The sequence below is a fragment of the Vulpes vulpes genome, chromosome 14 (assembly GCF_048418805.1).
Source record: "Vulpes vulpes isolate BD-2025 chromosome 14, VulVul3, whole genome shotgun sequence".
NCBI lineage: Eukaryota > Metazoa > Chordata > Mammalia > Carnivora > Canidae > Vulpes > Vulpes vulpes.
In genome coordinates, this window is record NC_132793.1 from 46,604,212 (window position 1) to 46,628,116 (window position 23,905).

At 52.4% G+C, this 23,905-nt stretch overlaps 1 protein-coding gene and 1 long non-coding RNA gene across 3 annotated transcripts; both read right to left on the reverse strand.

Annotated features, from left to right (window-relative positions):
* Nucleotides 1-1,291: 1,291 nt before the first annotated feature.
* On the reverse strand, nt 1,292-12,468 carry LOC140595410 (uncharacterized). The gene is made up of 2 exons (XR_011996995.1): nt 12,260-12,468; nt 1,292-1,498 (listed from the first exon to the last, which is right to left on the reverse strand). It is a non-coding gene; the product is annotated as an uncharacterized lncRNA (long non-coding RNA).
* Nucleotides 12,469-14,914: 2,446 nt separating this feature from the next.
* Nucleotides 14,915-19,217, reverse strand: FOXA2 (forkhead box A2). 2 transcript variants are annotated; one of them, XM_072736530.1, is made up of 3 exons: nt 19,023-19,217; nt 17,948-18,017; nt 14,915-16,937 (listed from the first exon to the last, which is right to left on the reverse strand). In XM_072736530.1, exons 2-3 carry the CDS (start codon nt 18,014-18,016, stop codon nt 15,627-15,629), a joined length of 1,380 nt encoding a protein of 459 aa, XP_072592631.1. In that variant the 5' UTR covers nt 18,017; nt 19,023-19,217; the 3' UTR covers nt 14,915-15,626. The 2 variants fall into 2 exon arrangements, with proteins under 2 accessions (XP_072592631.1, XP_072592630.1); XM_072736529.1 differs by lacking the exon at nt 19,023-19,217 and adding an exon at nt 18,777-18,966.
* Nucleotides 19,218-23,905: the final 4,688 nt, after the last annotated feature.

Here is a 23,905-nt window from a genome sequence, read left to right on the forward strand (position 1 = left end):
ATTGTGTCAAATAGATTAATCTAATGTGGGATCCATTAGAATTGAGTTAGGTGTTCAAATGTATTTTCTTTTCCACAAATTCTACAAAATAGAGATGTGGATTCACACAGCCTAACGGAGAGAGTGATTTAGTTTTCAGTGAAGCTATGGTGTGTTTTTTTAAAAAGGAACTGTCTGTTCTCTGACCAAATGAAGATTCCTTGTTGAAAGCATCACTTAGAAGTTCAAAAGAAGTATTTGCAACCCAGCCCTGGATGGATTGTGTTTTACTTCCCAATTTACTCTCCCTTTTAGAATGGTTAACATTGGCTGTGGACTTCCTAGAAAAATTGGGAAAAGCATCAGAGCATCTTTGCACATTGATTGTAAAATCATGAAGCTTTCTTCTAAGAGTTAGGGAAAGAGTAAGGGACAGTAGGAAATACACTGGGAGTCTTAGGACTTTGAGAAAAGATAAGGGTCCATTTTCAAGGAATTAGAAGAGTGAAAATCCTGGTCCTCAAGGATTTCAGTGCTGGCTTTCCTGGAAACTTAAGCCGGATTCAAAGAGCAGATACTGAGGTGCAATTTCTTTATAGTTCTTTCTTTTTCCTATTGCATAAAAAATGATGAAATTAAGAAAGGCCAGAAAAGAAAAGACGAAGGGGAGCAGATTATTAGATATTTTGCTTAACGTCACACAAAATAGTTTCACATTAATGAAAACATACTGGATTTCACAAATTCAAATGTCACTGTGCAAGCTAAAAAGTTATGCCATGCCCCCAAAAATAGGCCTGGGTTGATGGGAGATTTTATTTAAAAATTAGGTAAGGTAAGAGAACTTTCTGGAAAACTATGTCATGGATTGGGGTGGAATTAAATAATGTGGTTAATTCCATGTCCATTTGGAGCTCATTTATGGTCACATCCTTCTTGTGTTTTTGCCCACTTTCTGCAGTTCCTGGACGCACATACAGATGGTACATACATTCTCATACTGGGCACCCAGAGAAGGTCACATGCTTTACATCCATGGCAATTAGCTCCCTTTTTAAAATGGAAAATGTCATTAAGTTCTTGAATAATTCAAGAGTGTAGGTCACAATACAGTGTCCCTTTTGGGGGTCTTTATGGTGCAAATGGCAAAACAAGGCGATCCTATCAGTAAGAGTAGATCTAAGGTTTACAATGTAGCTCTATTTAGTGTGACAGGAAAATTAAATTACACGAGGCACTCATTCATTGTCACCCGTTAACAGGCTTGGGAAAATTGTGGATCCCCGGGGGCAAATCACTGACAACGCTGGAGGCAAATAAAAATATTTCATTTTAATTGGCTGCTGCTTCCTTTACTTGGTTTTGAAAATAACAAACAGAAACATGCGCCCCACAACTCCCCTTCGAAGTTGGGTCCGAATCTCCAAAACACGACCCTAACTCATGCGTCGGTCTAAGACTCTGGGGAACTCTGGCTGTTCGCTCAGCCATGGTTGAGCTAGTCTTGATCCTGGGGCTCCTGGAGAGGAAATAAAGGAGCAAGTTTCAGACACAAACCGGCTTCCCTGCCTGCCCCTCGCCCCTCTCGGGGTGCCGGGACTGGACCTCCTGCGTCTCTGGAACAGGGTCTGGCCCCTCATCTGCAAGGGCGGGGGAGGACGCCGCGGCGCGGGGCCACCAGCGGCCTCTCGTGCCCGGGGACAACGCGACCCTCGTGGCCACCACGGCCTGAGCACGCTGGGCGCGCGGGGTCCGGCTGCAGGCGGCGCGGCTGCGGGGCGCAGGGGGTGGGCGCCTCGGCCAGGCCCAGCACCTCCGGCCGCGGCCCGCGCCCTGCCTGGGTCCTGCCCCGCCCGCGGGCCCGCAGCCAGCCCGACCCCACCCCGGGCCGCGTCCACGCAGGGCACCTGCTGGACCGCGGCGGCGCCGGCTCCCTGCGGGCGCGGGCCGGGCGGGCGGGCGGGCGGAGGGGGCGGCCGCGGGCCACTCCGGGCGCCCTTGGCTGGGTCTGGCGGGTCGGCCGCTTCGGGGCTTGGGGAGCGCAAGGGCGATTCGCCCCGTCCCCCCCCCCCCACCCCCGCTCCGCGCCGCCCGTTGCTTTTCAGAGCTCTCGCCTCGTCGTCTAAAACACAGACGCCCCGACACTGTCCTTCTCCGGCCTCCCCCGCCGGCCGGAGTCCTGCGCCGCTGCAGTGAGCACGAGGGGGCGAAGCCAAGAGCCACACCTCGTGGGACACCGGGACCGACGCCCGGGGAGGCTCCGGGCCGGGCCGGGCGGGCGGCTGCGCGGCGCGGGGTGCGGGGCCGGTGCGGGGCCGGTGCGGGCCCGGGTGCGGCCTCCCTCGGCCCCGGGGCGGCCGGCGGGGCCTCAAGCCAGAACCGAGGACAGCGCTGCCGCTCGGCCCCGAAGCGCGCCCGGCTTCAGGATCGTGCAGGAAAGGGAGCCCGTTTTTAAGGAAAAGTTCTGTTTCGGCGTGATTGGGGCCTGGGGCGGGCGATGCTTGCTGAGCCTCAGTGCGTTTCTAGGAGAGGTAAAGAGCATCTCAAACGGCGGCGAAGTGGGCTGGGGGCGGACGGAAGGGAGCAATTTAGGGTTTGTAATTTTCTAAACGTTTCAATTTAAGCAAACACTTGGGGGCTCCAGGCCGCTGTAATTCCAAAGACAATTTTCCCAGTTTTAATTCGATTTGCATTTTTCGACTTTGATAATTTTCAATTTCATGGCTGAGTACACATGTAAACACGGTTAGGTCGCGTTTTTCGCCCCTTGGACGAAACAGAACGTCGCTTGTTTCGGAGAGCCACGGGAGGTTACACCCTGTGCCCCAATATCTGCGAGTTTCTCCTGAATTATCTTCCAGAACTTAGCGTGGCTTTGCCTGGGCTCCGGAGATGGTGAACTATTACAAAATATCTAAGCTACTCCCGAGGTGTGGGGAGGTCTGCACAAACATTGCACAAAGGAAAAGGTAAATAGAACAAATTCCTCTCCTACATGGAATCTATTCCATTTTTACCCAGAGACATTTAAAAATACATTTTGTTAATGGTCTTTTTTGTTGTTGTTGTTAATAGTCTTAATCCAAACGTGGTCAATATATCTTCTACCCCCAGAAATATTTTCAGTACAAATCTCATAGCTAGAAAGACGAGCCTTGAGAAATACAAAGAAATCATCTTTGAAAGGAGAGATTTAATTGGCTTCATTGAGCTATTTTATCAAGCATAAAATTTAGAGGCAAATATGAAGTGCAATTGGGTAATTAGCTCTAGTCATAGCCAAGCTGATATTTAACAAAATAGCACTATCGATGACAACGAAGCTAGAATGCTATGAGCTGCATGTGAACGGCTACACCCAAGACTGCAACACAAGTGGTGGAGCGGACGGCACTGTTATTCTTCCGTTTCCTCAGGACACAGCAAAGATTGTACATGGTGCAGAGAAATTGAGCCTCGTCAAATATGCAGATGGCTCGGCACATAATAAATATATCAAAACCCCAGGCGCGTCCTCCTTCACAAAATTGTACTAAAAAAAGGGAAGGGGTTCTAAGAAATGGCCTAAGTTACTGCTTTATATAAGTTATTGCTTATATAATGAAATAGCAATCTAATTGCAAGAACTATCCCTCATTTAAAAAATTGCTAAATGTATTTTATTGTGAAACACTCGATACTGTGAAATACATCTCTATCTGAAGTCCTAAGAATTTATACATTACAATATCTGCCATTTTTAAAATTATTTTTCTAAAATTGTAGAGCTCATGGACAAGATTAAGAACTTTTATTTATTTTTTTTTTTACAAGATTAAGAACTTAAAAAAAATTAAAGATATTAGAGTTTTGGCATTTGGGGAAGAATAGAACCAGGAATTAGATCTGCAAGACTTTAAGAAATCTTTTCTGCTTGAGGCTGGCTGATATTGAAGAACTGTATGTGAAGTTCAAGTGATCTAAATTGAGTTTTTTTTTTTTTTTCATGTAAAAGACACTTAAACAAACAAGGGAAGAATTCCATTTGAAATAGGACCAACTTGGAAAGAGAAAGTTGCTTAATTTTTAAAAGCACACTCGCTGCAGGCTGATTGTGTCTAATACCTTCAGGGAAACTGTGCTTTATTTATTATTTGGCTCCTTTTTCTAAGAATTATTGAATTTTAAATGATCATTGTTTAGGATTTGCACAATCTTTTATATTGTGATGTTGTGATGACTGGCAATTATGTCTTTCTATTTATTTTACACAAATAGATGGGAGAGTGCACACATTCAACACAATCACTTCAGAGCAAACCTGTTCCTGCAGATACAGCTAAATGAGGGGGACCTAATTAAAACAAATGGTCTATTCAGGGAATTGCAAATTGTGGACAATAGGAAGCATCTTTCTCTTTTTCTACCAGTAATTGAGGAGTAAATGGGGATCTTGCTAAGAACCTCAAAAGTTTGATCATCAGAGTAAATTTGCCAATTTAATTCACATTTACCCCCCCCCCCCGCCCCCCAAAAAAGAGATCTGTATCTAGGACCTTGCTGCCCAGTCCAGCATTGCAGACCGGGAATCCGCCCCTCACCCCCAACTTTGTTCAGCTGGGTCTGAGCTGCAACAAGCTTATTAAAGACAATGGATCTTGGGAAGCACTGGGGTGGGGGAAGGGAGGCTGAGAAGGAATAGCCCAAGGAAGTCCCTGGCAAGTATTTCAGCCAGGTGGGGACTTTCAGAGTTGGTACCATAAGGAGCCCAAAGCACAACCCTTTCTCAAGAGCTTTCCCTACAGATTTAGGAACTTGGGAGGCCATGTCCTTTGGGAGACATGTGAGTTCTTGGAGGAAGACATAGCCCCACCACCCCAAAAGACCCAGCTACTGGAGATGGGGAGAGGAGTTAGTTGAGGATGTTACAAAAGAATGGTGGTCTGACACCCCTTCCTGATTATCAGGTGCCTGAGGGAGGGGAGGAGTGTATGTGGTGTGTGTGTGTGTGTGTGGGTGTGTGTGTGTGCAAGCGCTAGCCTGTGTATCAGAGCGAGAAAGAGAGAGGGATTCAGCTGACTGTAAGGAAGAAATCCCGCAGTTACTGTTAGTTGTTTACTGAGCCAGGACAAAATCTAAACAGCACTTTCCACAATCAATGAGGGGATCGCCTCGGGTTCCAGAGTTGAGCTCCCTAAATGAGTCTGGCATTCTGATAACTGCAGGTTAGCACCTGAGATCAGCTCCTTCCCACTGCTCGATGCTGGCAAGAGATAGGGAAGCATCTTGTTCCTGAGCTCTGTGAAGGGAGAGGCGAGAGGGGGATTTAATTGTTTGGCTGGGTGAATCGAAATGTCCTTTTAAAGCAAAGAAATCAAGAGAGATTGGCCTTTAATTGGCAAACCGCTGGTGGGAGGGGAGTGGTCATTAAATGGAGAGTGCACAAATATAGATTGGATGTCTGCCCCTTGCTTGTCCCTGTAAACCACCAGAAGATTGCATTCACCCCTTTTCTGGCAGTCTTGAGGAGGCTCAGCACTCAACCTGCTTGTGGGTGAATGTCACTCTGGATGCATTCTCTCTGCCTCAACCTAACACCACAAGTATCCAGTTTAGAGTAGGAGTGTGCTCTAATCTAGAACTCCATGCACTTTCAGTGCCCTAGACATTCCTGTGTGTGGCACTGGCCTTAGAATCCAGTTGCCCAGAGCCTTCCCCCAAATCCCCAGATGGAAGATGCTAAGTCTGCAGGAAACCCCATACCACTAAAAACTTATCTTCCGATAAGCCAAAAAGAAAAGGAGGTCTACTCCAAGCCTGTTTCCATGAGGGCCCTGCTTATTCCACACTGTGTCTCCAGGGCCTGGTGCGAGCAGGTGTCAGCCACCATCCCCTGCACACAGCATGTGCCACGCGCAGCTCCTACGTGAACGCTCGGCTTGGGTGGCGCTTCTCTTGCAAACCACAGGCCTACTGAGTGCTGGGCCACATCCTATCCTCCCTCTTTGATGGAAGCAGGCCAGTTCTCCTGGGCCAACATCCTATTCAGGGGCAAACCTCTGAGGCCAGTATTTATCCGGATCTGCATTTGTATATATGTGAGGGGGAGGCCTGCTGTGGGGGCTGGGACCTCCTGTTCCTGCAGCTAGGGCTGGGGCCAGGGCAGCACTGGAGCCCAGCTGTGGGCGGTGTGTGCATTCCAGCTGTGCTGTCACCTGTGCGGTCTGGCCACCAGGTGTGGGTCAGGGGGAGGTCAGAGGCAAGAATCTCTCAGAACATTCCCGGCCCCTGCTCCAGAGTCCCCAGCAAGGAATACGGCTGGCAGGCTACATCTCCAGAAATTATCTGGCTAGGTGAATTGTTTAAACCCATGTCAGGTCACTCTTTCTGCCCCTAATAATTTTCTCTCTTCCCTGGCATTTTCTCTCTCTAATCAAACCCTAAGAGCCAGGGGATTCCCGGGTGGCTCAGCGGTTTGGCACCTGCCTTAGGCCTGGGGAGTGATCTTGGAGACCTGAGATCCAGTCCCATGTCAGGCTCCCTGCATGGAGCCTGCTTCTCCCTCTGCCTGTGTCTCTACCTCTCTCTCTCTGTGTCTCTCATGAATAAATAAATAAAATCTTAAAAAAAAAAAATACCCTAAGAGCCACCTAGCTGCCGATTCCCTCCCAGTCTCCTCCCCTCCAACATTAGCCAGAGTTCTCCAGCAGCTTCAGAGGGGTGCAGCCATAGCCTGGTCTGACTAAGCCTCTGGCCGGCTTTGAGAAACCATGGTCACATAGGAATATCATGTTGCTTCAAAAGGGAAAATAATCCAGCGTGATCTCAGACATAATACATTCTAATCTCTTCTAGGACAGCAGATGAGGTTTTTGCTGTCCTTGCAAGGAATACCCACTTCTCCTTCTTCTGCAGATCTTCGAAGGCTGGAAAGAGTTTCTTTCCAGACTTCTCCTAACATTTCAGGCTTCCCCTCTACCAATGGCAGCTCACTATATTCCGGAGAAGGCAGATTTCCTACTTCATAGAAATCAGAGGGTTCTGTGCTCAGGGTCAGAGGAGGCCAACGGAAGTTGAAAGAACATAGAGTTGCAAGACTTGAGTTTAATGCTGAGCTCTGAAATCAGAGCAGGTTCCCTAACTTGTCTCCTCCCCAGCTCCACAACCCATAAATTCTGACATCTACCAGTGGGGGGGGGGGGGGGAGCTCAAAGGAGGTCATGTTCATGAAGACACCTTGCACAGTGTCTGGCACATGAGGGACCCCACTCATTGGTGCTGAAGTGAACAAAATCATGATAAAGAAAAGAGAGAGAGGGATGTGTGGGGGTTGCGGAAGCTGAGAAATACCAAGATGCTAGGACAAAGGACCCAAGTTTTGCTATGAATTAACTCACTTTTCTGTGTAGAAGGTGAATTATCTCAGCCAGCAAGTGGTTGAAGATACAACTTCTTTCTGCAAACAAACAGCTCAATTTAATGTAACTCAGAGTTGTGGGATAAATGAAAAAGATAAAAGATAATGGATTGGTCTTTTTTGTCTTAAATTTTTTGGATTGGGGTCTAGAAGTCAAGGCAAGCAGAGAGCTGGAGCAGACGGTCTATGTTTCATACCAGGGACTCCACATGTTAGCATTCTGATTTCTTTGCTAAAGATGCCTCTGGCCTCCATACAGGACTCCCTATGACCCAGGTCCTGCCCTAGCTGACATGTCACCCTGTTCCTTCATAGAAAATGACATGTAATCATCCTCTGCCCTTCCCTGTTCTCCAGCCATCCACTTCATGCCTTAACTCCTCTCAAGCTTTCTCCTCCAAACACTTCTCAATATTATATTTCCACTTCCAAGTAATATGCTTTTAAGAACCATGTCTTCAAATTAGCAGTGTGTGCTTTTTTTCACATGATCAAAAATTTCCCAATGAAATCCATTTGATAATTATGGCTGCTTTGTGAAAAAAGAAGGGATAATGAATTGAGATCATCTTTCTAATGAAATAACAAGTCAAACCTCACACGCACCCAATCCTGTTTTGATTTGCTGGGGTCATTACCAAACCCAGTCCAAAAACATTCCCGCTGATTCTTGAGCCCTGTGGTTTTATTCTTTTCAGATAAATGAAACAAGAGAAAAGCTGATTTACCTATGCAGGAAGTCTAGTCCTCAACCTTTTAAGCAAGCAGAAGCAGAATCCTTTCTTTGAGAACTGAACCACAGCAAACAATTTCTCATTCCGAAGTTCTAATGGCTAGAAATACTCTGGTGTTTCTTCCTCACACATGTTGTTGATGCTGAAATTTTTCCTCTCAGTTAGCTTGATGTATTAAAGTTAAATAAACATGATGTTGCTGGCATGGTGTCCTGACATCGGAGGGAGTATTACTGCTTCTAATTAGCTTCAAGAGGGGGGTAAACCTCAAACACTTACTCCAATGAGAAAGTGAGACCTCTATTTTTACATGAATGACAACAGCTTAATTTGTGTTGCTTCTTTTAGCAATCCAGCTATCGGTTGTGTTATCTGACAGTGAAATATTCCCCCTTCTTTGGTGGTGGGGGGGAGATAAGAAAAGGAGAGGAAGAGGAGGAGAAGAGGGAGAAGAAGGAGGAAGAGGAGGAGAGGAGGAAGGAGAAAAAAAGGGAATAGGAAGAAGGGTAAAAGGAAGAGGAAGAAGGAAGAAGTGTAAAGGGTAAGTCATCGATGACTTTTAACGGGGAACCTAGTGAGGAAGACAGGCATGTGTGAGACCAGTCCATGTCTTGCTGGCAGTGAGCTCAGAGCTCTGAGGAACAGCCACTGCTGTGAGAAATAAGCATACTGTTGGGAGGACAGTGTTGCTAAAACAACCCTGGTCTCTCTACCTGTGCAGGAGAGGGATCTCAGTGGCAGCTTCTTCAGCAGAGAATATACAAAGAATCTGGAAGAAACCCCATGGGTGCAGGGGCTGAGGGGGAGGGGAGAATAGGAATCACCTCCAGTCTGGCAATAGGGACCAGGACAGAATGACAGCTTGTAAAGTAAGCCTCCATCAGTCTCCCAGGAGACAGCCGGCCTCAACTTGGGTGTTCCCCGCTTGTTAGCCTCAATCATAATTGGTCTCTCCTCCCATCCCACGTTGTTGGTTTTCTGTGTGTGGCTTTTGGTGTGAGCGTGTTAGGTCATCAACAAATACAATGGCGGGAGGGGGTGAAGGGGGACACACATGATTGTTTTAAAGAAGAAAGGAGAAAAAAGGATAAGAGAGTGGGCAGGAAGGCTGTGAACTGAATGGGGAAGATGCCCCAGGATTTAGGCTTCCGAGGCAACCCCTGGAGTACTCTGGGGTTGGGCACTCCCTGGGAGTTTTGTCAAAGGGAGAAGCCTTCTGGAGGTGGGGACCTCCCTGGACCCCACTGGGGACCAGTATCTATTCTGTGCAATTTTTGTTTGCTTGTCTCTGGAGGTGCCTGCAACATCCTGCCCATATCTGGTGAATCTCATCTTAAAGGAGTTTAGTTTTTTTTTTTTTTTTTTTAAAAAACAATTGTGGCATGCCCTAGAAAGAATGTGAGTCTGAAGCTGAAGGCCTAAAGCTCGCTAACCTCAGGGCCCTGAGGGCAACCAGGCACATGGGCATGTTCCAGTTACCTTGTCCCCATCCATTTCTTTTTAAAGTTTCTCCCCCTCTCCTTGTAATTCTTATTTTCTCCATCCCTCTTGTCTTCTTTTCTCATCTTCTCAGAGGAAAACCAGTCCTGGGCATAGAAGCTATGAGAAACTTGTGATCTGAACTCTAAAGCAGAGAGAGGCGCAGAGCAGGTACAGAACAGTTTTTGTTCAAAGAGGACGCGAGAGGTTCTGAGAAACTCAGATATTTATTTACTGTAAGAAGAACTTTTAAGGGGGAAAGGAGCAGCAGAAATGTAATTAAGTCAAGTTGCAGACTGTGGGGGAAATTTTTTTCTTGTGTTTGTGTTTTTGTTTTCATTTCACTCCATCACCCTTTGGCTGGCAGGGGTGTGTGTGTGGGGGGTGCGGTTTGCCATGGTGCTGTGGCCAAGGCTGGTCTCCACAGCGGCCCTGACCCAGCAAAGGCATCTGGGGTCCGAAATCTTGCTCTTCAGCTAAGACTGGGATAGCAAACTGGGGTTGGAGGCTCTAAGGTGTGTGTGTGTGTGTGTGTGTGTGTGTGTGTGTTTGCGCGCGCGCGCGCGCGCGCGCGCGAAGCCTCTTCCGCGCGGACGGACTTGGTGTCTGCAAAGTCAGTGAGCATTAGTCGGCACCACTGTCCTGCTGTGTCCAAGCCCTCGGTGGGTGGGGGACTCCCAGAATGTTCCCTGTCATATTGCCTCTGCAGGGTGAAGATTCACCGCCAGAAAAGGCCCAGCCGCTTTCTCAGGACGGTTCTGGTTTGTACATTCCAGAAGACTCGCCTCAGCGCACCTTTCCTGCAAAGCCTGCAGTACCTCCGGGCCCCCGACGACGCTTAGGAGAACGCGCTGCCCCCAGAAAAAACCAGTTGCCCCGAGGTACTTCCAGCTACCTTCCAGAGCAGACACCTGCCCTACGCCCTCTTAGCCTCATCTCTCGCTTCCCGCGCCCCACCCCCAGATTAAAAGGCCCCCAAAGCACTGTGGACCGGCTTTTCTTTATAAAGCCGGGAGAAGGCAGGCGATAAAGATCAGGCGTTTAAATTGGCCATTTGGAAGATTACATCTCTTCAGCGACGGTCTTTCTTTCAAAACTCGCACTGAATTGAGGGCCGCGGCTACCCCACACCCGGCTCTCCAAAGACCGGGCACCTTTTCATTTGGCCGCGAGTGGGCTGGGCCGGGTGACCGGGCGCCATCCAGGGCCCCGGGGAAGGCCGCGGGGCGACACTTGTCTAATGACAAGTAATTGACAGATTCGAGGCCCTGCATTACCAGCGGAATGGGAGGCATTAATTATTTAAAAACGATTAGCCGAGCCGTGTGTCCTGCAGGCGTTCCATCTTGTTTAGGGACGATAACCAGCCGAGAGCCAGAACCCGGGTTTCGGAGTGCGGCAGGTGCGCTCCCCAGCCGGCCGCGGGGGAGGTGTGCAAAGGCGCGCGGCTCCGGGCACCGGCACCGGGGAAGGCGGCGAGGGGGCCCACGGTCCCTACACGGAGATACCCACATAACTGACCCTCTCAATCACAGGACCCATTTTTTGGGCTCGGGATCTGGTGATTCCAGGGCAGACGGGAAGGGCACTCCTCTCCCCGCCAGGCGAAATACCTAGAAATCCGCGCGGATTTCGGAGGCCGGATGTCTAGCTCTGTTAAAGAAATGCAGATTCCGGGGAATACCTGGTATACCCCAGAAGAGAGACGACTCCGCAGTACCCTACAGCCTGCCCTGGAAACCGAGGTTCCTGCAGTTTCAGCTGGCAGGCTTGGAACTTCAAGTGCTCCGAGCGTCCTTCCCACCGGCGGCAGAAAGATGCGGTTGGTTCTGTCCGGCCCTCCAAACTCCCGTTCTCCCGCCCCGCAGCGCGCCCCTGTCCCGGGCCAGCCTCCGGGAGAAGGAGGATAAATTGCCCAGTGGCCGGTTCTGTCACCCCCACGAGCCCCCAGCTCCCCGGACCCGCTGCTTTCCCCCGAGGCTAACGAACCTGTCTGCCCCGGTGCACGCCTGTGCGTAAAGAGCACCGGCCACTTGTCGCAGCAAGAACGAAAGTTTACTCCTTTCTTAGGAAGGCCGCGTCCCTGCCCTGCTGCCTGATGGCGGCGACCCCCACTGCTGCCCGGCTTAACGGGCTTGGGGCACACGCCTAGACCAGACGGGAGCCGGTTCGCTCCGGGCACTCGGAGGAAGGGCATCGCCACCTCGGGCCTCTTCCCCTGCCCCTCTACCAGCACGCCGCTCTCCGCTACCCCCACCCTAGACTCTGAGGCCAAGTCATGCCCCCAACCCCCATCCTCTCACTGTCCCTGGGAAACCCACGGCCCTCGGATCGAATCCCCAGCAGCGGGGCTGCAGGAGCCTGTGCGGGCTTCCTGTAGCTCGGGGCACCGCCAAACTCTGCTCAGAACCCGGAGTGAACCGGCTTGCAACTCTTCGCCCCCCCACCCACCCACGCCATTCGTTCTCAGAAATCCCCGCGAAAGAGGCCCCCTCCCAAACCCGGCTCTCTGCCCGACTTAGCTCTCTCTCACTGTCTTCCCCCAGCCCCTCTGGTCGGAGCTCTCGGAAGGGAGCCGGACTGGCTGGGGGAGGGGCGGCGCGCGGATAGGCCCGGGGGGCAGACGCTGTCCCGGGATCTGGGCACGGACCCGAGTGGGCGCGCTCCCTACCTGAGTGCGGCGGGCTGGCGGCGGAGCGTCCAGCGCGCAGAGGGAGGCGGCCGACTGCTCCGAGCCGAGGCATCTCCGCATTTATTTGAGCTCAAACCGAGCGACTGTTGACTTTAGCACACAAAGCAAAGATTTCACTGCCCGCTAGTTTAAAAATGAATATTTTACCAAGATATCGATCAGCGTTATAAAATTCAGTTAAGTACAATGGGATCCTAGCAAAAAAAAAAAAAAAAGAATAATAAAGGAGGGGGAGGCAATATAATATCTGTGCAAATTTGCTGAAGTGTGACGTGGCATGGAAAGTTTACCCTCCTGGAATTCGGATCTAGAATGTTTTTTTCGGTTGTTTACTGACTTTGTTTATTCACAGATCACGGTTGCTTAAACTGACGCGCGGACGGCGCAGGGAAAAGGAAGCAAAAGAGACAGAGATGGGAAAAAAGAAACGGCGCACCCTACAATACCTAGGAGTTGGGGAGAGCGGGCGGAGGGTTCTGGGAGCCGGGAGACGGCTGCGGGGCTGGGGGAGGGGTCTGCGGCGGGCGGGGGTGATGTGTGTGAAAGACACAAGAAGCACAGAAAAGCCTCCGAAAGCGCCCCGCTCCCCGACATCCTTTTTATGTATTCGGACAGAACTATATCTTATCGGCCGGGATCAGTGGAGGGGGGAGCGCTAAGTAGTTTAAAACGACCCTCGCACAATGGGCGTGCGATACGAAACATAGCAGGTTAGGGCAGCGCTTTCAGCCTCCATTGTCCCCCACTCGGCCCCCGGCCCTGCCTCTCGGCTCCTTCGCCACGGGAGCCTTTTATGTGATAATGAAACACATTTCAGGCCGGGCTCACGACGTGTGTGTCCTTGCCAGGGGGGAGAGACGGGCCTGATTGCTGGCCGCGGCCTCCGGTTCCCCGCCACCCCGCCCCAATTTCTCTTCCTTGTGTTCCAGGGACAATGTGGCATCTTAAAAAGGGATTTGGAGACGGTTGGTGGGGAGGGGGGCCAGGGGAGGGCAAACACTCTCAAACTATGGGAAGGCCAGGGCTTGAGGGGGCAGACACCTCGAAAGGTGGCAGAGGGTGAAGCCCGAAGGGATCCCCAGGGTTGGGATGAACCTGGGACACTCAACAAGCCCAAAAACCTAGTCCCTGAAAACAGGGTCCTGAGCCGTGCAACTTTGAGACAAAAAGTCCTGGCTTCAGAAGCCTGCGGAGAGTCATTGCCCACTGTAATTTCGCTGTGCATCCTACATCCCTAAGTCTACGGAGACACTGGCTCCTGCCCTCGCCCCTCCAGCCTGTAGGCCCACACAAGCCCCAGGCAGAGCCAAAGCCGGGACCTTTTGTGCGCCCAGGCTGCGCTTCCCCTCTGGGGTCTCCAGTTGGGCCGCTGCCTACTTAGGGCGTCTATGCCATCTGTGGGAAGACACAGCAAGATTTGTAAGAATTTATTCTGAGTCTTCATACTTTTGTATTTTTCTTTTGAGGCTCCCAGGACACCTCCTTATACCCTTGGCCCTGCAATCCTAGCTTCCTAACCTGGGCTCACTGAGCGTGTCCAAGACATCGGTGTTTGTGGTGAGGGCGGAGTAAGCACATCCACAGACCCTGGGTTCTCACCACTGGCCAGGATCACTTGACAAGCAGTGCAAGACACCCTCTTATCTCCACCTCATCCCCAAATATACCTTATTTTAGAAAGGAGATTTGGACCATCACCTTGAGCGATCCCTTTAAACACCAGTTCCGGGAGAAAGTCTTGCTTCTCCAGATCTGGTGCTGGAGGGGAAGGAGGTGGTCCCAGAAGCCTCCATGCTCTCTGGCTACAGCTGGGTCTGCGGAGGGGAGTGTAGGCAGAGGCCTGAGGCTAATGGATCCAGGCAGAGTTCCCAGGTCCGCAGGAGGGTAACGGGGTGCAGGAGAGGCAGAGATGAAAATCCTGCATCAGGAATTTGCAAATCCAATCTGAGCTCACCGACTTGAAGGGAAGCCTAAGATTGGAAATACAGTAAAATCCAGACTTCACCTCCGAGCAGTCAGTGCCCCCCCCCACCCCTTAGCCCTCACCCCCTACCCCAGGATCCCAAGAGAGATCAACCACAGTGCACCTTCAGGTGGCCCAGATGGGAAATTAAGATACATAGTTATCTCCTGACTTTACAGATAAACCTCCATCAAATCCAGGAAATGGTCCACCTCCGATCTGTGTGTTTCATTGTGTGTAAAGATAAACTCAAAACTCCAAAAGTAATCATAAACAATATTGAATTCTATTTAATGATGAGCTTGCTGAAGTGTTTAGGGGGAAGTATACTGATGTCTGAAATTTACTTTGAATGTACCTGATTGCATCTGAAATGCATTTAGAAAAAATAACCTGAATTGACCAATGGAAGTATAGTGAAACAATAACTGTAGGATCTGGGCAATGGGTACATGTGTGTGTTCTGTAAAACCTGTTCAACTTCAGTATGTCTGAAAGTTTTAATAATAAAATGTTGTTAAAACAACTGTCATGCCCCCCTTCACCAAAAGAAAATGAAACCTGCAACCAGCCAGGATCCCCCCCCCACACACACACACATTAAATAATATCTAGACTTGTTTATTTTTTAAATGAGGCAAAGGGAAAAAAAATCTTGAAGATTCAAGGTGTAAAACTGGCAATAACACTTTAATATAGATTTGTGGAACTCTGGCGCTTCCAGCCAGAACACACATTTATAAGCCATAAATAAAACACGCAGAAACCATAAATTAATCAGACCCGAGACCTGGATTTCACCGTGTCAAGAATGGGAATGCATTTTTTTTCTTTTTCTTGGTCATTTACAACAGACCCTTACATCTTTTTTTTTTTTCTTTTTAAACAATAGTACAACTCTGTTTCTCTGTTAAAACTACATGGTTTTACACTGAGTCACTCACAAAAGTTTGTGGGGTTTTTTTTGTTTTGTTTTGTTTTCTGTTTTGTTGTTGTTGTTGTTTTAATAAAGTAAGACTTCCCTGCAACAGCAGCAATGGAGGAAAAGATGACAATGAAAAATCAGAACTCGCAAATGCTTAAAAGAAGCAGGCGTCTACACAGCAGTGGAGATCGGAGGCTTTTTGCTCTTTTCTTCCTCTTTTTTGTTTTTTGTTTTGACTGTTTATCTTCTTGCCTTCCCTCCTTATATAGAATAATATCAGTGTGGCCCATCTATTTGGGAGGGAGAGCTGCAGAGGGTGAGGGGAGACTGCTGTCCTGGGGGTGGGGATGTAATGGTTTTCTTCTTCCTTGGATCTCTCCAACACCCCTTCTTCAAACTCTCCGCCCCATTTCCTCTCTCTTGTCCCTGTCTCAGGCTAGCCCGCTGTCGGGGTCTTCTTAAGAGGAGTTCATTATGGGCCGGGAGTACACCCCCTGGTAGTAGGAGGTGTCTGCGGCCAGGGGCGATGCGTCCAGGCCGGCTTTGTTCGTGACCGGGCCCATGGCCAGGCTACCCGGCATCGGGGAACCGTAGCCAGGGTAGTGCATCACCTGTTCATAGGCCTTGAGGTCCATTTTGTGCGGTTGATGGTGGTGGTGGCTGTGGTGGTGCTGCTGCTCCGAGGACATGAGGTTGTTGATGGAGAAGGGGTGGTTGAAGGCGTAGTGGTGCTCCGGCTTAAGGTGGGCCTCCGGCGGCAGGCCGGGGTGGTGGGGAGGGCCCAGCAGGTGGGCGGCCGCCTGCTGCTGCTGCTGCTGCCCCGGCGAGGGCGCCGGCTCCGGGGGGCTCAGGGCCGCGGCCGGCGTCCCCTTCAGCTCTCCCAGGGCCCCTCGCTTGTGCTCCTGGCACGGAGAGGCGCTCGAGTGGGGCGACTCGGTGCCCGCCGCAGTCTCAGAGGCCGGCCCGGCGGCCTCCCCGAGCTGACCCTGCGAGGCCTGGGCCGCCGCTGTCGCCTTCTTGCCCCCGCCCGCGGCCCCCGAGGCTTCCTTCAGGGCCAGCTGCTTCTCGCACTTGAAGCGCTTCTGGCGGCGCAGGTAGCAGCCGTTCTCGAACATGTTGCCCGAGTCGGGGTGCAGGGTCCAGAAGGAGCCCTTGCCGGGCTTGTCGGGCGAGCGCGGCACCTTGAGGAAGCAGTCGTTGAAGGACAGCGAGTGGCGGATGGAGTTCTGCCAGCGCTGCTGGTTCTGCCGGTAGAAGGGGAAGAGGTCCATGATCCACTGGTAGATCTCGCTGAGCGTCAGCATCTTGTTGGGGCTCTGCTGGATGGCCATGGTGATGAGCGAGATGTAGGAGTAGGGCGGCTTGGCGTGCGTGTAGCTGCGCCGGTACGTCTTGGGGTCGCGCGCGCGGCTCAGGCCCGCCTGCCCGTACATGGGGCTCATGGAGTTCATGTTGGCGTAGGGGGCGAGGCCGCCCATGGCCCCGGCCGCCTGCCCCCCGAGAGGGCTCAGGCTGGGACTCAGGTGCGGCCCCATGCCCGCCACGCCGGCCGCCCCGGCGGAGCCCCCCATGCTCGCCATGGCGCCCGCCCCGGGGGACATGCCGGCCAGGGACGGGCTCATGCCCGCGCCCACGTACGAGGACATGTTCATGGAGCCGGCGCTCATGTTGCCGGAGCCGCTGCCCATGGCGGCCGCGGACATGCTCATGTACGTGTTCATGCCGTTCATCCCCAGGCTGGCGTTCATGTTGCTCACGGAGGAGTAGCCCTGCGGACAGAGCCCGGGGAGGGAGGCGCACAGCGTTAGCACCACGGCGAGCGCGCGCTCCCGCCCGCCCCCCCGCCAGGCCCGCCCGGGCCCCCGCCTCCGGGCAGCCCTCCGGGAAGCCTTCCCTCCCGGTCCGCGTCGGGGCCGTGGGGGCCGCAGCCTCGGAGAGCGCCGGGATCGCCCTGGAGGCGGCGGCAAGCAGGCTGCTGCTGTTTGCCTGCGGCCGGAACCCAGCCCTTCTGCGCCCTGCTTCGACTCGGAAGCCAGGGTTCCCCGGAGCACCCCTAGGCCAGGCCCCTCGAACGCATCTTCTCTCCGCGACTGCGGCCGGCACCCCGAATCCGCGCCGTGGCCTCGGACGCCACCTCCGACCCTAGTGAACGACCTGAGGGTCCCAGCCCAGGGCGCCCCGGCGGCCCCAAGCGGAGATCGTCCCGGTGTCCTCTCCGCTCACCCGCCCCCCCACCCCGCCCCGGGACCCCATCTCTGGCCCCGGGGGAGCCGAAACCCAGTGCCCGGCGGAGTCTGGGGCCGGCTGGAGGCTCCGAGCGGAGGGGCAGGGAGGAGACCAAGAACTGGGCTACACGCGGCTGGGCTTTGCAGCCACAAACTTTCTTTCTCTTTGTTCCTAGTCTTTGACTCCGCTTCCACCTCGGCCCCCAGCTCCTACCCACCTTCTCTCCAGCTCCCCACCCCCTCGCCGGCCGACCTCCCACCCCTCCCCAGCCGCGCGCTGCCAAACATAACTCTGTTAGGATAGTGCGTGGCTCGGCCACGAAGAGGATTTGGAGGCGCCGCAAGTCAATATTTGATCACAAAGTTAATATTATCTCAAGGCTAACAGTGTGTCGTATAAAAAAGAGACCCATTTGAGTCGAAGGAGGGTGGAAAAGGCGGCTGCCCAGAGCGGCTGGGGGTGGGGGGCGGGTGCCCGCAAGAGGAGCGGTCCTGAGGCTGGGAAACTGCGAACGCCGCCACCCTGCTTCCCCCTGGAAAAGGCGGGTGCCTACCTCCGGCTCGGCATAGTAGCTGCTCCAGTCGGACGGCTCGTGCCCTTCCATCTTCACCGCTCCCAGCATACTGGAAGCCGAGTGCATGGCAGTTTAAAATTTAACAGCCACAACAAACGACCAGCAATCACCCCCCCCCACCCCCACCCTCTTAAAAAAAAAAAAGTCAGCCAAGGCACCGTCCCCTCCCTCCTTCTCTCCTCGCACTCCCTTTCCCCGGCTCCACTCCCTCTCTCTCCCTCCGCCGGCCGCAGGCGGTAGTTGGAATGGGCCGGAGGGGTCAGCTACGGGAGGAGGGGGCCCGGAGACCCGAGGAGGTCCGGCCCCGAGTCCCGCGGCAGGGAGCGCCCGCCGCCAGCCGCCCGCCGCCGCCGCGCTCGCTGGCTGCCGGGCGGAGGCCGAGGTTGGCAGTGCCGAGCTGCCCCGAGGCGGCGGGAAGCGCGCGGCGCGGGGGCGGGTGGGGGGGCGAGGGAGGAGGTGGAGAGGAGGAGGAGGAGGAGGAGGAGCAGGAGGAGGTGGCGGAGGTGGAGGAGGTGGAGGAGGAGAGGAGGAGGAGGTGTGGACCGCGGAGCGGACAAGTGCCGCAGTGACGTGGGCGGCTGGTGATATAGCGCGGCGCGCCGGCGCCGGCCTCCAATCCCCAGACCCGGGGCAGCCCATTTGAATAATCAGCTCACACCTAGGTGAGAGGGAGCCTCGGCCGGCGCCCGGCACCTGCCCCTCCGCGCCCGGCGCCCGCCCCACTGCCGCCGCGCCCCGCACCGGGACCGGGACCGGGCCGAGCGAGGGGGCGAGCGGGCGCGCGGGCTCCCCGCCCCAGCCCCCTTACCCTGGCGCGCGCCGGGAGAGCCGGTGGCAGGAGGCACCTGGGTGGCTTCCTCCCCGCGAGCGGCCCGAGCCCTGACCCCCGCCCGGTCCCAGAGCGCCCGGTGGCCCCTTTGCAGAGCCTTGGAGATGCCCCATTTTCTCATCCCGGGGTTCTTCATTCTCAGTGCTCATTCCCTGTCAGAACGACAGGACGGTGACGGAGCCAATTTGCAAAGCACCGTCGTATTTAGAAAAGCTGTGTACACACCTGGAACTCGCCTGCCGCTGCTCCGGGGAGGCCCCTCCCCGTTACAGTTCAGACCCGGAGCGGCTCCGGCTGGCGTGCGGGGCTCTCGGGGTCCCGCAGCCGCGGGTCTCGCCTCCTCCGGGCCGGGCCTCCCACGACCGACGGGGGCGGGGCGGGGGGGCGCAGAGCGCGGGGCGCGCTCGGCCCCGCCAGCTGCACTCGACGGTTGGGAGACTATTTGTCTCTGACATTCAGGACGCCGTGTTTCAAGGTTACTTTGCAGTCACAACCGAGGTGCCCACAGCATTTCGTAACTAAAACAAACAGGGCAAGAGGTGGGAGGTGAGGCAGGGCGAGAGAGGGGGAAAAAGGAATCAATAATGGGACACATGGAATTTACTTGGGGAGAGCCTCCGTTCTCTGCTTTCTTGAGGGGCTCTTTTAGAAGAATCACAAGTTCCGCAACCATATACTTCCTTCTTACTTTTGCTCCAGCTTCGGGGTGCAGATTTTCGTCCGTCCTGGGCCGCCTACTAATACCCCAGGGATCCCAGATTGCAGGGTTTGGGGTATTACAGGTGTTCGATGTGAACCTCTTCTCTTGGTTCTAAAAACATGCTGGGCCATGAGCATCCAGCCCCGTGGCCCCCATCTCAGAGCTAAAGAAGTAGGAAATAATATGTGGCCCACCTGTCCAAAGTTATGGGACTGGTGTCAGAAAACGGAGGTGAGGTGGCAGGCACTGAGCTGAACACCAAGAACAGAAGGTCTGTGTGAGGGCCAGGCTAGAAGTACAGGGAGCAAGAGCAGTCCAGGTAGGGAAGCCACCCCTTCTCTTCACCCCAGGTGTCTCAGGCCTGAATCGCTTTGAACCAGATGCAGTCTCAGGCAGCAACCCCAGCGCTGAACCGCAAACTGACCCGTTCATAGCGAGTGGGTTAATAAACCCACCCCTAACGAGTGCCAGGGCAGGATCCCCCAAAGCCAAAGTCTGGGGCTTTGAAAGCCTAGCGCAGCGCAGAGTTCCCTGAGAGGCAGGCCGCCCGGTGCACCCGGAAAGTCTGATGTGGGGTGCAGGCACACTCAGTGCATGCTGGGCTGGGGAGCATGCTCAGGAAGGCAGAACTCTCATCTTACTCATCTCATCTCATCTCGCCTCAGAATACAAAGGGAGCAATTTAATCTTTCTCCCCAGGGTTTGGGAAAGCGGGGTATGCACTGACGCTCAAAAGGTAAGTTTTTCAAAGCTTTCTACATAGACCCAGAGTAGAAATGCAACCACACACACACACACACTCCCCCCAAGAGGCGCTCCTCGTGTTCAGTAGCAAAGAGCCGTCCAAACAGACAAAGCTGTGAAGGGACAGCCGGACAACTTTCTGGTGTGCATGGGCTCGAACCCAATCTGTACATGTATGTGTTCCACCTCCCTTTCTCTTTTTGCTCCTGATCGAAAATACGGTTTTAGAAATCATTCCCTGGGCAAAAGGAACGAGCGGAGCCGGGAGAGGAGGTCCGCGGGAGGAAGGAGCGCGACCTCCCCAAAGAGCGAGCTTGAGAGCGAGGCTCGCAGGTGCTCGCCGCAATTGGTGGTCGGGGGCGGGGGGGGGGGGGGGGCGGGAGGGGGGGCTCGCCCGGGAGCGCTCGGCGCCGGCTCCCGCAGTGACGGGGCGCCCCCTGTCGGCTGCGCTGTCCTTGGGCGGGACCCAACCCTCTTCACCCCTGCGCGCTCCTAACCCAGAAGCCGCGCGCCCAGGCACCTTTCCTCCCGGGCCTCTCCTAACGCAGCGGCCGTTCCTGTGGAGTTCCCCGGAGTTCTGCGCAAACCCCAAGCACCTCCTGGCGCTCGCAGGCGCGGAGGGCTCGGGTCGGGGCCGCTCGCAGGAGGGCCAGGGCGGCCTGCAGGACGCTCTCGGCATCGGCGACGGCGAGAAGCCGGAGGGTTCCCGCGGCCTGGGGTCCGCTTTCGGCCCCCGGCGCGGACGTCTCTGGAGGCGCCACCTCCCCGCGCACAGCCCGGCCCTCCCGGGCACCTTAGGTTTCCAAAGGTTTATTCAGAGCCTACGGCGCGAGAGCCGCAGGCTGGAAGGCTGTAGATGGCTCCGGGAACTTCTCTCCAGGAAGAAGTGCGCGGGGTAACGGGTGGAAACCAGATGCTTCCCCCGATACGACCGAGACCTGCAAAGCGGCCCTTTGCCCGTGGCCTCCTTGCTTTCCTTTCTTTTGGTTCGGCGCTGCTGCGTGTCCGCGCAAGGCCGCAGTGCTTGGGGGTAGCGTGCTGTGTTCGTTCTGGATGCTGCCCTAGCGGATTGGACTTGGGCTCAAACCAGGGCCTCCTCAGCTCTTGCCAGGGAGAGGACGCTACCGTCCTGCGCCCCCTTGGCAAAACCCCTTCAGCCCGGAGCTCCCTCTGGGATAGCCTGGGGGGGGGGGGCATCCATAACCAGAGCTCAGCTCCCCTAAGAAATAACCTGCAAAATACCAAGGGCGGGGGCAGGGGGCGGGGATGCTGTGTGGCTCATCAGTACGCCAACTCCTGAAACCCTTCCCAGAATACTAGTCCAGGGCAGGCCTTGCTCCCAGGCATTATCACGCAGGTCTACAAGGGGAGATTAAGACGGAGGAAATGGCAAGGTGATTCAGCAACGTCCTCTGGAAATACACATTTTACTTTTAACTACGTTTTTGAGTTGGCAGAAATCAGACGCCCATTCCTTTCTTATTCTCAGAGTGGAATTTTCAGGATGAATCTTAGGTTTTCATAAAGGCATACAGTTGTGCCAAAGGTTACGATAATTATTTCACTTTCTACAGGTGGCTTGTTATTTCTGAAATTTTATTTAAAAACAGCCTGACCATCAAAACAAGTCTATTTGGTATTGAACACAGCCTCAGATACTCTTTTGCTGGCTTTCATAGTTCTTTGATGGCCCAAACACCAGTTGTTTATGGAGAGGTCAGTTGGAAAGGTAATGAGCTAAGAATATGTTATCAAGGAGATGTATGTGAAAGATTAAGCATGTCCCCCTCTTCTGAAAAAAACACAGAAACATGCTGATGAAAGTGGGGAAAAAGCATAATACAACATATAAGTTTAATACACAATGCACCTGGATACAGTGTAATCTTGCTCTCCTGGGCAAGATTCACAGGAAAAGATGGGAAATAAGCAATAATAAAAATGATAAAATTAAATGAAATAATTATGATACTAATACGATGTGTTTGAGTGGTAGAGTCATCCATTCAATCTACGCATTTTCTGCATTTTATTTGCAGAAAAATTGTATCATTTTATATCATTATATATCATTATTTTATTAATAGTTGCTTTTTATTATCTTAAAGTGAAATATATAATAAGAATATTAGATTTGATGTTGGAGGGGATCCCTGGGTGGCTCAGTGGTTTAGTGCTTGCCTTTGGCCCAGGGCGCTATCCCGGAGTCCCAGGATCGAGTACCACATCGGGCTCCTGGCATGGAGCCTGCTTCTCTCTCCTCCTGTGTCTCTGCTTCTCTCTCTCTCTATGTCTATAATAAATAAATAAATCTTAAAAAAAAAAAAGATTTGATGTAGGAAACTTTAGCAAGCTAACTTACAGCTATTCATTTAATTCTCACACTTAAAAAGAGATGAATGAAGCCGCCATTCAAATGGACCAAAGGTTTGAGTTCCAAAAATCAAAATCATATCATTTTTTCTTACCTGTGTCAGAAAGTGGGTAGTGCTCTTCCTTGAATTGAGGGAACAAGAGAAGAAATATTCATGCCAACCACAGATGGTGACTTCCTAGCCTGGAACAGGAGAAGAAAGAAGACAGTCCTTGGGGTGTTACTAGAATGAATTTGGCACCTGGATCTCTCTCTGTGCACATGGAATTTGATTGCTGTTGGGAAGTTGGTGTAGTTATGGGTTGTTCTTTTCTGGGTGAGAAATTTCTCAGTGGTTGGGTTGAGCAGTTGTCAACTTTGCTTCCTTCTGTGTGGGTCTGTGGAAAAGGCCTGCACTCTGCCTTTTGGGTCCAGGGTTCGACACATATTTCTGATATATACTTAGCATCCTCTCCACCATTCTTGAGTTTTGAGCACATTTCTGGTATGTGAGACTATTATAGTAGGTAATTAACATACTTGGAAGAGATAAAAATAAAGAAATGACAACTTTTAGTAGCAATAATAGGATGTCAATGTGAGTGAGCATAAACTCCTTTTTGAGGGTGTGCCTAAATTAGATGCATCTGTATCTGTGGCCTTGGGAGCTATTTCATATATTTGAATGTTATTCTTGGAGGCAGTCTCAGTTATCCCTGCCAAAAAGGCAAGCAGTAACCTGAAGAGCTGGTCACAGACCTTAAGTGAGCATTTCTTCTTTGAAATCCTTTGCTACACAGGAAGATAATTTTTTTCTTTTTTAAAAAAGTTTTTAATTCCAGTTAGTTAACATAGACCAGTTAGTTAATATAGAGTGTTATATTAGTTTCAAGTGCACAATTAGTGATTCACACTTCCATACAACATCCAGTGCTCATCACAACAGGTGCCCTCCTAATCCTCATCACCTATTTAACCCATTACCCCATCACCTCCCCTCTGGTAACCATAAGCTTGTTCTCTGTAGTCATGAGTCTGTTTCTTAGATTGCCTCCCTCTGTTTCCCCCCCCTCCTCATTTGTTTTGTTTCTTAAATTCCATATATGAGTGAAATCATATGGTATTTGTCTTTCTCCAGGTGACTTATTTCACTTAGCATAATACACTTTAGCTCCATCATGTAGTCGCAAATGGCAATATTTCATTCTTTTTATGGCTGAATAATATTTCATTGTATACATATAACCACATCTTCTCCATCCATTCATCAGTTGATAGACACTTGGGCTGCTTCCGTAATTTGGCTATTGT